The sequence below is a fragment of the Podarcis erhardii genome (genome assembly GCF_964252035.2).
Source record: "Podarcis erhardii genome assembly, chromosome: 6".
NCBI classification, from domain to species: Eukaryota; Metazoa; Chordata; class Lepidosauria; order Squamata; family Lacertidae; genus Podarcis; species Podarcis erhardii.
In genome coordinates, this window is record NC_138510.1 from 15135558 (window position 1) to 15151816 (window position 16259).

Sequence of the window (16259 nt, forward strand, 5' to 3'; positions counted from 1 at the left end):
TGAGCAGCTTGTGAGCCAGCAGGTAGCAATTGTGCTATTTTTTGTAATAATGATGACTTTTCCCCTTTATTCCTATTATTAAGTGTTTACATAATACATCCTTAAGTACATCATAAATTTTCATTCTTATATTTCTGTCACTTCCCATATTTCTTATACCCCGCCCATCCAAGCTTCCTGAAACAGGCTGCCTTCAGATGTCTGTGAGAAGTTATATAGTTGTTTAACTCTTTGACATCTGCTGGGAGGGCGTTCCACAGGGCAGGTGCAGCTACCGAAAAGGCCTTCTGCCTGGTTCCCTGTAGTTTCACTTTTCCAGGCCTTATAACCTGGATAGCTCAGTTGGGTAGAGGGTGGTGCTCATAAGGTTGCAGGTTTGATCCCCGTACGGGACAGCTGCATATTCCTGTATTGCAGGGGGTTGGACTGGATGATCTTCAGGGTCCCTTCCAACTCCACGATTCTGTGATTCTAACGAGGGATCCTCCAGAAGGCCCTCAGAGCTGTCCCACAGTGTCCAGGCTGAACGATGGGGGTGGGGACGCTCCTTCAGATCATACGAAACTGCTAGGCTCTTTGGAAGTTGCCGTTGTTACTAGCAATCGCTAATAAGTTTGGGCAGGGTGGGTGAGCAGCATTTCTCAGTAGGAATTATCCAACCTTTTCCTGTTCTTCCCCATTTTAGGAAGGAAGCTTGTGGCCTTCAGAAAGCACAGTGTCGGGAAATGGAGTAACAGAGGTAAGTAGCATGGTGTCAGGGCTGGAGTCAGAGACAAGTCAGCACAGTTGCCAGTGAAGTCTGCTCTTTATGCAAGGAAACTGCATACAGTGGTACCTCGGGTTAAGAATTTAATTCATTCTGGAGGTTCTTAACCTGAAACTGTTCTTAACCTGAGGTACCACTTTAGCTAATGGGGCCTCCTGCTGCCACAGTGTCACCAGCCTGCGATTTCTCTTCTCATCCTGAAGCAAAGTTCTTAACCCGAGGTACTATTTCTGGGTTAGTGGACACTGTAACCTGAAGCGTCTGTAACCCGAGGTACCACTATTTCTCTGGGTAGTTTGGGGGAATCTGTGGCCTTTCAAATATTGCTGGACCTCCCATCGTCCCTGATGGCTGCCTAGGCTGGCTGGGGCCAAGGGGAAGGAAAATCCATGATGTTTTTTGGTACAGTTGTACCCTGGAAGTCGAACAGAATCCATTCTTGAAGTTTGACTTCCAAAGTGCGGCTTCTGATTGGCTGCAGGAAGCCCCGTCGGATGTTCGGCTTCCAAAAGAACGTTAAAAAACCGGAACACTCACTTCTGGTTTTCAATTGTTCGGGAGCTGGAACGTTAAACTCCCGAGGCATTTGGGAGCCGAGGTATGACTGTATAGGCATAGATGAACCAACAACCTGGCTCCCTATGAATCAGCACTCTCTGTTCCTATTGCGGAGTCTGTAACCTGAAGCATCTGTAACCCAAGGTACCACTGTACAACAACCCTAGAGCACTGCTCAGCAACCCTAATTCCCAACACCACTTTCTTGCAGTTGCCAAGACTGAAGGTCCCCCCGCCCTTCTACCCTTTCTAAGGCTCCACATTTCCCAGATGTTTCCCAAGAAGCCTTAAACTGTGTCTGTGCACCTCTGGTCTCTGTTCTGCCCTTCTTGTTCCCCATGATGTTTTTGAGACCAGTAGGAGAGGGAGTCCTTGGGTTCTGGAGCAGCCTCTTTATAGGCCTCCTCTGCTTCAGCCTCGGAGTCTGAACTGCTGCCTGTCACTGGCTCTCCCTGCTCACTAAACCCTGTTGCCCCTTCAGCACCCAGCCCCTCCTCCCAATCTTCTCCCTCTGATCTCTCCTCATTGTCCTACCACCAACCCCCTGGCTCTGAGCTTTCCCCCTCTGGGGCTTCCCACTACTCCTCTTCACCCAGCCTGTGCCCGACACACAGTCGAAACTTAGCAGAGGCCAGATTTTGTGGGCTCGCACACGGAACGCGCCGCTTATGCCCGTCTCCCTTCTTGTCTCCAGCAGCAAGTCTACACGCCGAGGCCTACGGACCGGCTTGCCGTCCCGTCCTTCTTGCAAAGGGACCGCTTCAACAGATTCCAGCCGACATACCCTTACATGCAGCACGAGATCGACTTGCCGCCCACCATCTCTCTGTCGGACGGGGAGGAGCCCCCGCCTTACCAGGGGCCGTGCACACTGCAGCTCCGAGACCCGGAGCAGCAAATGGAACTCAACAGGGAGTCTGTCCGGGCGCCTCCCAACCGAACCATCTTTGACAGCGACCTGATAGACAGCTCGGTTTACGGGGGGCCCCGGCCCCCCAGCAGCAACTCTGGCATCAGCGCCACCTGCTACGGGAGCAGCGGCCGGATGGAAGGGCCGCCCCCCACGTACAGCGAGGTGATCGGTCACTTCCCCGGCTCGACCTTTTACCAGCACCAACAGAACAGCGGCGGGGTGACCGCCATATTGGAGGGGGACAGGCTCCACCCTTCGTCGCAGTTCGGCAGCCTTGAGAGCACAACAGTGTGGAACAAAGAGAAAGAGAAGCAGAAAGGGCACCCCTTTTAAAAAAGAGCGAGAGAAAGAGAATGCTATTAAACACTCTGCACTTGTTAACCGGGGTGGGGTGGGGGTCGGGGGGGAGATATCGAGAGGCGGAGGCGCTGTGTATGAAACGCAACGCCCGTCTCCATATAAATATTTACATGTTTATGTTTGGTCTCAATGCACAAGCCAACCAAGCTTGCAAAACATTTCTTTGTTGAGTTCTGTCTAGAAAGGTTGTTTTTTTTTGGGGGGGGGGGGTGTTATGTGTTCTGTTTTGTTTTTTTAAGAGAAAAATACCCAATCCTTTTTCTCTGCCCCCCCCCCGCACCCCACCTGCCACCTTTTGCGCCTCCCCCGGCCCCCTTTTTTGTTTCTAGTTGAGCTGCGTGTGTCGGCGCTACAATATTTTTGTTGTTGTTGTTTATTTCACTTAACTTTAAAAGACAAAAATATTTGCACAAAAACATTTGTTTAAAGATCTGCAATATATATATATATATATATATAAATATAAATATATATTAAAAAAAATAAGAGAAACTGTATGTGTGTTGGGGAAGCAGGTATTTTTATATTAGAAGAGACTATTGATGAGGGGGGAAAGAAGAAGAAAAGTTTTTGTTGTGTTTTTTTCTGAACTAGAATTAAAAAAAATGGCAATTTTTGTGAGGCAACTCAAAAGAGCATGTATTACATTGTAAAAAAAAGCGAAACAAAAAAACAAACAAAAAAAGCAGGGGTTTAGAGTTATTTATATAAATGTTGAAATTTTGCACTATTTTTTAATATAAATGTGTCAGTGCTTGTGTTGGTCTAAAGCCTCTTATCACATCTACCACAAAACTGTTAAGGGAAACATGTTTATAACAGGGCAATTCTGTATGCTTCTACTCAGCAGTAAGCTCCACTGAGTTGAATGGGACTTACTCCCAGGTAAATGTGTATAGGGTTGCAGCGGAAGTAAGGACTAAAAAAGAGAAATTGAGGGAGGGAATGCCTGTAAAACTAAAGCCACAGACCAGTAAGGAACATCATGTGAAGACTGCATCTTGTACATTTTCCTACTTTCCTATTTTTGCTCTCCATAGTCACTTGACCATGTCTCAAACCTGACGCCTGACTACAGGTGTCCTCAAGATACCTGACTGCAAAATCTACACGGAATTGTATCCGTTCTGAAGAGTGTTTAATGCATGTGTATAAACTACCCTTTCTTTTCTGGTATGGTATGATTTCGACTTAAAAAGGAAAGAGGTCATTTATACATTCGTGTATACACCTTTCAAAATTGGACACAGTTTCCCTTCTTTTTGCACTCAGGTGTCTGTTCCCAGGGATATTAAGTCACCGCAAGATTCCACTCTTGTACATTCCCTTGGAAATAAAGACTTTAAACAAAAATCAACAAATAAAATATTGACTGTGCATTTCTTTGGCCATTTATGGTTATTGGAAGCATGACAAAAATATATATATTTTAAAAAGCAAAGTTTGGAGCTTGCCCCAATAAAGAGCCTCACTGCATGATTTCACAGTTGCCCTGGTACAAGACTTGTCTGGCTCTCATTGATATGGAGATAGCTATGCATATTGTACAGACCCTGCTGGCAAAATGCAGAACTATGGCTGAAATTTAAATGGGTGGGGAACCCCTGCTTTGAGCAAAGCTAAGAAGAGCACAGACATCTTGTTCTTTAAACAGAGTTTTGCAAAGCCAAGACCTTGAGAGAGCAATTTAAACGGCCCCTTCTGCTGCTACCGTCTCACTAACTTCAGGATGACTATAAAAGCATAAGTGGTCGTTAAAATGCCTTCTTTTGAATGATCAGGTGATGACTTCTAATTGTTGGGGTTATTTCCCCCACCTCCCAAACCAATCTGGCTCTCTTTTGTCAGTTAAGGCAATAAAAGCAGAGAGATCCCACAAACCTGCCTTATGGATGTTTCTGTAGAAACCTGGTTTGGGACAGCTCCATTTTCCATAAAGTTTTTGAATAAACTCTTAAAAGAAGGTTGACCAGATGGGGAAGGATAAGGTCCCTGTGCACTTAATACTTGTGTAAATGAAGAGAAGGGCCGAACAGGTGCAGTTTGCTCTGTCGGGGCAAGAATATGGGTCCATTGACACCCCTTCTGTTTACACAAGTATTAACATTGCAAGAGTCTTGTCTTCCTTTTCTCCAAGTTTTTGGGGCCTGCAGAACTACCCACTCGCCCCAAGCCAAATGCCACTCCCCATCTATGTGGTGAGCCAAGCATATAAAACCTCTCAGCTGGTTTCCTCAACCATGGGTAGGCAAACAAAGGCCTGGGGGCCGGATCTGGCCCAATCGCCTTCTAAATCCAGTCCGCGGACGGTCCAGGAATCAGCGTGTTTTTACATGAGTAGAATGTGTGCTTTTTATCAAAAAGGCATCTCTGAGTTATTTGTGGGGCAGAGGAATTTGTTCATTCCCCACAAAAATAAAAATAAAAAATAGTCTGCCCCCCCCAAGGTCTGAGGGGCAGTGGACTGCCTCCCTGCTGGAAAAGTTTGCTGACCCCTGGTCTTGGGATTCAATCCATCCATATGCCCCACCTCCAGACTGAAAGATGAGGGCAACCATTTTGGCAGGCCTTGCTCAGCTTCCTCTGGTCATTAACTGTGTTTTATTTATTCTAGAAAAATTGGTTCTGATTTGGGGCGGGGCTGGGAGTGGGTCGTGGACAAATGTAGATGGAAACATGTTGATTCCTGTGATGTATTAAAGGCTAAAGAGTTCTGCTTAATGCTTGAGAAGCAAAACCTTTACCTCTTCCGAAAGCTGGCCTTTGCTCAAAACCTAACCATTGCAACATCCTTCTGTGTCGAGGTTCCGCTCGCTAACCCTCCTTTGAAACAGCTCATGTCATCATTATCTTTTCTTTTCGAGTGTTGTCTCGTTCTCTTGTTTCATAAAGCATTTTGTCTTACAACGCTATTGTTTACATTTTTTTATATTGTATATAAAAAAAGACCTGATCAGTTGCTTTAACCTTCATGGTGAATTTGTACGTTGACTGTGCGAGAGAGTGAGAGTGAGAGACGTAAATTATGGAGAGAAAGAGGAAGAAATAGATGCATGTCTAAGGGAACGGAACGCTTTTTTCCTATCTTGTGCGTAGATTTTAATCTGTTGCTGCAAAGGTTGCCAACTCTATGGAAACAAACCAGCCTGGCCTGTTCTTCTGTCTTTAACAGTAGCACGATGGTGAGAAATGAGCAAGTGGAGCTTTCCTCCCCGCCCCCAAACTCTACGGAGACACAAACATGATCGCCTGCTGGTGTGTGCATGTCATGTCTCCACAGACCACGGAGGACAGGTTTAGCAGTTGCTATTAGGCACGACATGCAGTACACTACTAAATATCAGTTGATGCCTTCACATCCTACTTGTGGGATTCTTGGAGGCATCTAATTTGGTCACTTTGGGAAGCTGGACGAGGTGGAACAAGTTCTTCTCTTTTGGTCTCGTGTTCTTAGCTGCTGATAAAGGCACAGCTGCAATGGCCAGTTGAAAAGTTGGCAACCTTCACGCCTACACAGTTCCACCAAGCTGAGGGGATGCAAGAGCTCCATGTTGGAGTAATAGGGAATGGTTAGAAGAGGGAACTGTACCAAGTGACCATTTTTTTATTTTATTTTTTTACAAGGAGGTGTAATTTTGCTTTCTGCCAGATGCTAACTAGTAAGGTAACATAAATGAAAGATATAAAGGCAATAACTCTTGTTTTTATGCGACTTTTCTATTACTTGAAGAAGAAAAAAGAAGGGGGGGGGAGGAAACAGCAATCCTGCAGCCAACCAGAGAACAGTTTTTAAAGTTCTGACCATTTGCAACACTATTTATATATATTTTAAAAAGGACAATAGAGACAACTAAGAGATGAACTTGAAGTTTTCACCATTTTTAAGGAATTTTTGTGCTTTTTTTTGTTTTTGCCTAGCGATAGGTTCCTGGACCTTTATTATTATTATTATTATTATTATTATTATTATTATTTACAGCATTGTAACCGGCCTTTCCCACCCATAGCTCCTTGACGATAGCTTTATGACACCTGCGATTTACCTTTTTTTTTTTTTAAAGTGAACTAAAAGGAATAAATATCGCTTCCTACGAAAGGTACAAAATATATGAATTTATAGAAGTTCTTTTTTAAAAAAGAAAAAAAAGTATCTTTCCTTTATGTAACATGTCTATTTAGTGCCTTATTAAAAAGAATACAGTAAACCTCCCTTTCTGAAGAAAGAAATTAGAAAAAGTGGGGGGGAGGAATCCAATCAGGAAACTTCCAGGGTTTGGTCACTTTTCCCTTTTTTAGATCCCTGGTTTCCCTAGTTACTTGTTTTTTTCTGAAAGGGTGGGGGTACCACTTCTTTGAACTTGTACCCGTGACGCCCCCTCTAGACCCAGTCTGATGTGCCTAGCTGCTTAAGGTGCTCCCTTCCTGTCGTCTTCTGCCGCCTCTTTTCCTGGGACTGTTTGTGAGGTAACTTGAAATACATTGTATGCACATATCCTACTCCAGTAGGTATTAAAACTGTGGTGGATATTGCAAACCGAGAATACCAACCAAAAGACGAAACCGAAATATATATATATATATATCTGCCGCCCTCTTGAGCCAAAACGAGTGACTAGTAACGTTCTCTGTCTTTGAATTGTTTGTTGGTCGTCGTCATTATTTTTTCTTCTCCGTTCTATGGTCTTAACTAGTGTGTTTGCTACAGAAAGAAAGAAAAAGAGAGAGATAACAAAACAAACAAACAAAAAAAAACGCTTACCTCAATAGCTTTTGGGTGAATGTGCATCACATATCTGAAAACTCTTTGCTGTCGTTGCAAAACCATCACCGGGGTTGGTGGTTGTTAAATGTCCTCCGAGTGCCTTGTATAAATTGGGAGGAGTCTGCTATCAGAGGGGGTGTGATGGTGGGTAGGGGGGTCAGGAGGCCCACTGCTGACCCCCACCTTCAGCTGCTTGGCTCTTGCTGCTGTTACTCCTTGCCGTGTAACTGTCCTACACCTGACCATTTCCATGTAGGAGCAGTAGCGATGAGTTGCAGCTGCCCCACTAGCCTTGCCCCTCTCCCTCTTAGCGGCCGGGTGGTCCGGTCCCAAAGGAAGAAGACAAACAGGGTCAGCAGTGACATTGGTGAGGAGGAGACCCCTGTTGGGGGAGGCCCACTGCCAACAATCCTCTGTTCCGCCCCACCAAAACAAACCAACAAAAACGCTAGAGCTGGCACTGGGCTGCCAACTTTGTTCCTGGCTTTGCTCCTCTGCTTTTAACAAAAGGCTGGCGTGCATCCACAAACGGAGAGGCTTTCCCACAATGCTCCACCCTCTTCCCTGCCTTTCTTAACTCACAACATAACATTTCTGTTGTCCACTCCCATCCCTCTTTCCACCAGAGTCTCTGCCTGACCAAAATAGGGGTGTGTGTGTGTGTGTGTGTGTGTGTGTGTGTGTGTGTGTGTTCTGGCCAGTTGTAGTTATCAAAGATAGTATTGGTCTAAGCAGGAGCCACTGGGAGAACTCCCTTATCCCAAGCCTCCAGGCATTCAGATACATAGCGGACATCAATGATGTTGACAACTCATCAACTTTGATCTAATGTTGCCACCTTTTACTTACCAGGGCTCCTGTGCCTTTTCAGCCTGGGTGGAAGGCAGAAAGACCCGCAAGCAAACATTTTTTCCCTGATAGCACTTCCATCCCAGGAGAAAGGTGTGCTTGTTGAGCTTCTGCCAGACGTGAAGTTGTTACAGACCCAGGAGCCCCTCCAGGAGGAAAAGTGGCAACCTTAAGTGAATTGTGCCAATAGGAACTCAGATCCTAACCTGGACTGATCAAGGAGTCATTCCGCCGTTGGGGCTTCTCAGGTAGCTTGTTCACACTTGCTTAAGTGTTTGCAGTGAGAAATATGTTGTCCCCCTTATAATAATTACCCCCCAGTAATAGTTTTGCAATCAGATCTGCAACATGTGTACGCTGTCACGCTGGCTGTTTAAACGAGCCAAGTTCTTAGATGGTTTCTGAATGGCAAACCTGGCTTTACCATTTGCCAGTTTTACAGAAATTCTGCTAGGAATCTTGCTAGCATTGATGACACACTTGTGCACAGCGGATTGTATGTAGTCAGTATTAATCATAATTCCATTCTTGCCCCCATAACTCAAAGGGAGATCTGTGGGCCTTCATAAAAACAGAGTGACGGACCTTCATTGATAAAAAAATAGATGGAAGGACAGACCTTCATTGATGAAAGCTACGTTTTTGCGCCTGACTAAATGAGTGAAGATACAAGCCCCAGAAAAGACCTTAAAAAAACAAAAATTATGGGGAGAAAACAAGGCAACACTTATAGTTGACAAACTCCTTTCTAACTGCTAGAAGTGTGAAGAGCCAGTAGATCTGGAGGGGGTTTTTTTGTGCTGTACTTTTACAGTAGAACAAAGAATTCTTAAAAACCAGTTCCACCAAAATATTATGTACTGAGGTATGAATTCGTATTTGAAAATAATAATGGCAGGTTACAAGTGGTTCTTAGGTAGTCCAGTTTCTTTTTCATGATTCTTGCTTTCAACTCTTGTAAGCATTGGGTTTATAAATCTGATCCACAATTCACTTAAGACTAAGGATGGTCATAGGTAAGAATAAAAAAAAATCAATAATGTTCTGAGAACATTGTTCTTTCTTTTTAGTACATCTGAATCTCTCTTCAAAATTGCACTAAATGTTATGTTTAACGGAAAGGAAAAAAAACCACCCTTTTTTCTCTCTTGAATTAAAGAAGCCAGAATTGTAGCATAAACATACTAGCCAAGAACAGACTTAATTTGTATTCTCTTGTATGATCTGTGTGGCACTCAGATATATATATAGACCTATACTTCTCCCGTGTACTACACAAAACAAAAGGGGTTGGAGAGGAAAAAACAAAAATTTCCATAAACTGCTTTTTTCAATTTTTTGCTGTAATATAGAAGCTCATGAAGGACTACATTAAAAGTCCTAATTTGCCTGCCTTATAGTCACATTTCATTGTATTTTAATATTTTCTTCAATTTCCAGTTGGATTGCTTTTGGCTTTGGAGTTTGTTATAGGCAGTCCTGTATCCTGAATTTTTTTTTTCTTCAGATAAAAAAAAAAACTTATGTAAACTATAGACAGCACATGCAATGCAGTACTTATCTATATTTTGCTGTTTTAGTATGAATATGTACTCTGATGCCAATTTCCACAACTCCGTTGTAAAACGCTTCTTGTGTAACAGTAACCGATGGTGGCAATGATATGTCATTCTATTCTTTAAAAGCTGCAATACTTAAAACAATAAATTTTACAATACTTTGGATTGCTTGTTTTCACCTTCTTGCTTTGTTTAACATGAATATATTATGTCTTGGAAACGCAACACTCAGATTTTGAAAAAGGAAGGGGAAACCATTCATTTTTTAAAAAAGCGAAGCCTTCTCAAAAATTAACAATTTATGACAAAGTGTGTGGGTTTTTCTTCTTCAAGTAAATTAATCTCATTCCTGGAATATTTGTTTGTGTGTGTGTGTGTGTGTGTGTGTGTGTGTGTGTGTGTGTGCTTTTGCACACACATGCAGATGAAGTATTTATTTTCTTTTGAACAAAAGAAATATTCCTGATTTGCGTTATTGCATCAAATGTATACATGTCACAACCCTGCCTCAAATAACGGTTTCAGATTGACTGAAGTCCTAAGCACAGATCACCCGAGACTTTCTTTTCCTCTCTGAAGCTGTGGTCGAATTGCAGTGATCACATTAAAGTTATGATTGAAAAACTCATCTGTTTGCAGGGTTTTCTTGAAACGTCTTTTTGGATTTTCTCAGACCACCTGGACATTCCTCCCACTCTATATGCATACTGTTCACAGTGAGTAGTTCTAGGGTCGGTGCTGAAATACCTAAGACTGGCCTCAGAGATCTGCCTTGTGCATCTGCAGTAGGTATGACTGGGCCGGCGGGAACAAGGGCCTTTTTAGTGGTGGCTCCCTTCTTATTAAGCTTCGTTTGGTTCCCTTTCACTTAGGTTTCTTTCTGCAATCTTTCTTTGGTGGTTGGTATGGTCTTAAACTTCTTTCACTGTTAGCGTAATGGTAGCAGATGATGCATAGCTTGAATGTAATTACGATATAGGCTGTTTTTGTTTTTGTACTGCTTTCAAACATGTATAATGTGCTCGTGGTTTTAATGATTGGATTGGTAATGTTTAATTTTATTGCTGTTTTTGAGCCACAGATGGTTGTCACCAATGTTAGTTCTACTCAGGAGTAGAACCATTTAAAATTAATGGGCATGACTTGCTTGGGTACATTAATTGGAGTGGATCTACTCTCAGTTGAACTTGCTTGGATACAACCCTTAGGAAGTATTTTGGTCCCGAAAAGCAACATGAAAAATTACTGTACTTGCATTGGGTGAGAGGGCATTGGAGACTTGTGGGAGTACATCCGTTCTTAGAGTAGATCTGTGGCTTGCTGTAGGTCTCTAAATGTAGATCCAATCCATGGTGTCTCTGATTTGTTTACAAGTATATAAGCAAAGCACAGTGCATTCCTCAAGTGCCTCTGTTTTGGCTATTAGCTTTTTAGCTACATCAGTTCAAACTGCAAAACTTTTTCCAAGCTGAGGCTGCATTTAAATAATAATAATAATAATAATAATAATAATAATAATAATAATAATAATAATTTAGTTTTATCAGTAGAAATTTACAATCGAACAATTTGTGTAATCATTTTGTGAGATTCTCTGAATCTTGTGACTTCCCCCCTATCCCCTACATGGGTTCTTATTACCATAATTAAGACTATGTATCAATACGTTCTCCACTATTTTCATTTTTCCAAATTATCCATAATCTCCGTTACTTTACAAGTGATTCTTATAGTCCAGCTAAAGTTTTGATTTGCTTACAATGGTCTCCTAAGTAAATTATAATTTTTCACCATTCCAAGTCCTTGTCTTCTTGGTTCCTGAGTCTCCCCATTAGTTTTGCCATTTCGGCATAGTCCAGCAGTTTGGATTGCCATTCTTCCCTGGTCGCAGTTATTGCTCCTTTCCATTTTGGGGCTAGTAGCATCCATGCAGCTGTTGTCGCATACATGAAAAGTCTTTTCTGGTCTTTTGGAATCTCAGTACCTGTAATTCCCAATTTTAAAAGCTTCTGGGGTTTTTTTTAGCAAAAGTTATTTTAATTTTTTTTCAAAAGTTTATTATATACCATTTCCCAAAATGATTTTGTTATTTTACAAGTCCACCACATATGAAAAAAGTACTTTCTTTTTCTTTACCTGTAATTCCCAATTTAAAAAGCTTCTGGGTTTTTTTAAACAAAAGTTATTTTAAAACATTTTTCAAAAGTTTATTATATACCATTTCCCAAAATGATTTTGTTATCTTACATGTCCACCACATGTGAAAAAGTACCTTCCTTTTCTTTACACTTCCAACAAATATTTGAACTATACATTTTAGATAGTTTAGTAGGAGTCAAGTACCACCGATACATCGTTTTCATATCATTTTCTTTCAGCGTACAACATGCAAGAAGTTTTAAATCTATTTTCCAGAGCCTGTCCCAATCTCCCATATGTCTGCATTATGCCATAGGCCTCAGATTCGTCCTCTTGTCTTGGTGTCAACATGGGGCTCAATCTGGCACCTTCCTTTGGACTAAAACTTCCACAATCCACAGGAAGTACGTTGTGTCAAAGCAAGTGTTCTTACCCCACCATTTCCCAATGCATTTCCCCATGAAGAAGTATGAAGTTTTGGGGCAGTGGGTTTGTTGCACAAGACCACCAAAGCAACCCTAAAGCAGGCAACCTCAAATTGCTAGGATGTGATTGAATCCCACGCCAAAGTAGTGGCAGTCTGGAAGAGACTCCTTGTCTGGAAAACAGGAGAGCCACTGCCAGCCCGTGTAGACAGTATTGAGATTGATGGACCCAATCGCCTGAAGCAACTTAGCAATACAAATGCCAGCAGTTAAAACGAAACACTTCCAAACAGTTTCATATATGAAAGCAATTAAAAGAATATCCTACATGATTTCAAGAGAGTGTACGGATGAAAGAAATAAACGCAAACGAACATTATGGTTGGTTTTCTTCTGCTTCTCGGTTTTTGGTTACCAGCACCATCGCACCATTATTTTATACGCCGTTTCCCTACCACTTAGGGGGCCCTCAAAGCAGGTTACAATAAGCAAGAAATGCAAGAAATATACAGTGGTACCTCAGGTTAAGAACTTAATTCGTCCTGGAGGTCCGTTCTTAACCTGAAACTGTTCTTAACCTGAGGTACCACTTTAGCTAATGGGGCCTCCCGCTGCCGCTGCACGATTTCTGTTCTCATCCTGAAGCAAAGTTCTTAACCCAAGGTACTATATCTGGGTTAGCAGAGTCTGTAACCTGAAGCGTCTGTACCACTGTAAATCAATTTAGTAAAAGCACGATGAAACGGAAAACCAGAGGTTCTACAAATCAAAGAGAGGATCGTTATTAAACTGTATCTGATAAATAATTCAAATTCTGGTTCTGGGGTCCCCAACATGGCACCATGGACACCCCAGTGCCCTCAGTGCTGCCCCTACCCATTTTTGAGCAACCACTGAGAGACCTAAGCTTTCAAACAGCCAGGCACAAAACTCCTGCCTCTGGTTGTTTAAAATACTAATCAACCACTGATTACACACACACACACACAGACAGTAGACCCTCGGGTTACGTTACTCTCAAGTAACGTAGACTTCGGGTTGCGAAAGCAGCAAACCCAGAAGTATTTTTCTGGGTTTCACCCCACCGCATGTGCAGAAGCGGCGCCTCTGGATACCGATTTTTCAGGGTGCGCATGGACCCCCGGAATGAATTAAATTCGTATCCAGAGGCTCCACTGTAAACACACACACACACACACACACACAATTATTATATACTCGATTTATGCTGCTCCAAATCCCTTAAATAATAACTTCTCAACCCTTGACTCCGATTCCACAGTCTGAACCCCATCAAGAGCTATTTTGAGGAACACAAACCATATCTGGGTGCCTAAAAGACTCTCGTATTTTGAGTCCGAGTGTTTCTCTGGGTCACAGTGACTTAACAGCTGAGTATGTGGGTCAGGCTAACACTGACATTATTTACAGGGCACCCAGCGTTTGCTGAGTGTGCCACATGCAACAAGAACACAGAGGAGGTGCAACTGTTCATGCACTCTCCCAACGCACTCAGCATTGGGAGAGGCAAGCGGAGCAACAAAGTGTTGCAGCACAAAGTGTTCCAAGCACCAGCCTATGACACCATCCTCTCTCAACACCATAGTTTTAAAAAATATTTCCCCTCAAGAGTGGTAGTGCCATTCCCTGTTTCCTGATATCTATCCCTTGTAATATATTTTAAGGAGATAACTAGGAATTCAGATTGGGGTAGTATCTGCGGGAGGCTCTTTTCTGCGGAACGCAAGGATCAGTTGGGCCTTTAGGGGATGAGATGATCTTTGATAACACAATAATGGGTGCTACTCCTGAGGAATCTCCACATGCCTGGGATTGGCTTGCAGGCCAAAAAGGCAAAAGGTTGAGAAACGAAGCGACTGGGTGACTGAGATCCATTTTTTATTCTATAATATAAAACTATAAAAGTTTATAGAGGGAAGTAGGGATGGTATGTCCTGCTATAGTCTTGTGTCCTTTAGATTTACAGCACTAATAAAGAAGCAAAAGAACTTCCCTTGGGCTGCATTAAATCAGGAAAGATGGGAGGTGCTAAAATTGTCATATTTGGGTATATGCTTTTCTCTTTCACATTCAGAGCACATCCAATTAGCCCACGAGAACAAGTGGTTGTTGTTTTTAGCGAAGGGGGAATGTAGGAATTGCAGGGTCCCCTAGTTATACTTTTTAGGTTTCCCATTATAATTATTTTTTTACGCGTCATAATTATCCCTATGGTGTTTATTTACCTAACCCTGTGGGTTTTCAGAACAATTTATAGACATGTACCATATTGGCCCGAATATAAGCCACGCTCCCCCCCCAAAAAAAATTATGGTTGCAAAAAGTTAAAGTGTGGCTTATATTCACGACCTTACGGTATCACTGCTGAAACAGCTGACCATGAGAGCAGTTCGGGTGCAGGACAACGGCATCTGTCCCAACCATGTCTCCCAAGGCTCCCCTATGCTGCTGTAAGGAAGGGAGAGGAGGCCACTAGCAAAGCGGCGGGAATCCCCCCCCCCCCAGGAAGCAGCCGGCTTGGGGAGGTAGTGCTGGGATGCTGTAGTGTTGGGAAGCAGGTACGTAGGGCGCTTGAAACTGAGTGCCAGTGCCGGCTTGGGGAGCAGGACCCCAGCGCCGCCTCCCCTCCCCCATTTAGGGTGGTAGAGCCTTGAATTTTGAAGGTGCAGCTCATTTGCAGGTGCGTCTTATATTCGGACCAATAGTTTCATTTTGCACATATACATGCACAGAGAGAAAAGGAGAGACAAAATGAAGCATTGTGGTAAAGTTTGTTTTGATATTGTGGAAAGGTGGGGAAGGGCTAGATTTTGTGATGAGGAATAAGTCAAGATGCAGCTGCCATTCACAATGACCCAGTTCAAAATACAAACTCATAATGCTCAGATGAATTATGAACTGAGCACCCTTTCCCCCAGAAATTCTTCTCTGGCTCAGACTGTAAAAAGAGTTCCTGCTTCTGTATTGCCTCTTTGTTCCGGCTGATCGTTTATCCTGCTTTTTTAGGTGCATTGTACGTACATACAGTGGTACCTCGGGTTAAGTACTGAAACTGTTTTTAACCTGAAGCACCACTTTAGCTAATGGGGCCTCCTGCTCCTGCCGTGCCGCCAGAGCACAATTTCTGTTCTCTCTCTTTTTTTTTTTTTTTAAAGATTTTTTTTTAAGAGTTTTGTTAATACAGTAAAGAAAAAAACAAAAAGAAAAACAGAATAAACAGATAACAAACAAAGCAAAGAAAAATAAAACCCAAACATAAAATTTAACATCTTATAATAACCATCTTTTCTTCATTTTTTGGACTTCCTCACATCTCTCGCTCCTACGTTCCAAATTTAAAAAACTTTAGCCAGCAACTTATCACCTTATTTCCATTCTTATTATATACATTTCCAATATTTTGTCCCTAACTTTGAATATTTTTATCTTAAGTCTTAAATACCTAATTTTGACATGATATTTTTTCAAAGTTTATTTATCTCATAAAATTCACTCATTCTCATAATCTTTTCAACTAACTTTATGGTGCCCTGTTATTTTCGAATCTTTCATCCTTCTTAGCACTCATATAATTTACAGTGTTTTTGTAGATAGTCCTTAAATTTCTTCCAATCCTCTTCCACTGCTTCCTCTCCCAGGTCTCGGATTCTGCCAGTCATTTCTGCTAGCTCCATGTAGTCCATCAGTTGCATCTGCCATTCTTCCAGCTTGGGCAAATCTTGAGTTTTCCAATATTTGGCGACAAGTATCCTTGCTGCTGTTGTTGCATACATGAATAATGTTCGGTCATTCTTCAACACCCTCTGGCCAACAATGCCCAAAAGGAAGGCCTCTGGTTTTTTAGGGAAGGTATACTTAAATACCTTTTTCAGCTCATTATATATCATTTCCCAGAAGGCCTTAACCC

The 16259-nt window shown here is 42.4% G+C and overlaps 1 protein-coding gene across 5 annotated transcripts in view; it reads left to right on the forward strand.

Moving 5' to 3' along the window:
- PMEPA1 (prostate transmembrane protein, androgen induced 1) overlaps positions 1-7335 on the forward strand; it is an 85363-nt gene extending 78028 nt beyond the window's left edge. For 4 of the 5 annotated variants that reach the window (XM_081868090.1, XM_081868087.1, XM_081868089.1 and 1 more), the window contains exons 3-4: positions 686-739; positions 2019-7335. In XM_081868090.1, the coding sequence (XP_081724216.1) occupies positions 686-739; positions 2019-2570 (606 nt within the window). In that variant the 3' untranslated portion in view covers positions 2571-7335. The remainder of the gene's footprint in view (positions 1-685; positions 740-2018) is intronic. The other variant, XM_081868088.1, reaches the window with a different exon arrangement.
- The last annotated feature ends 8924 nt before the right edge of the window (positions 7336-16259 follow it).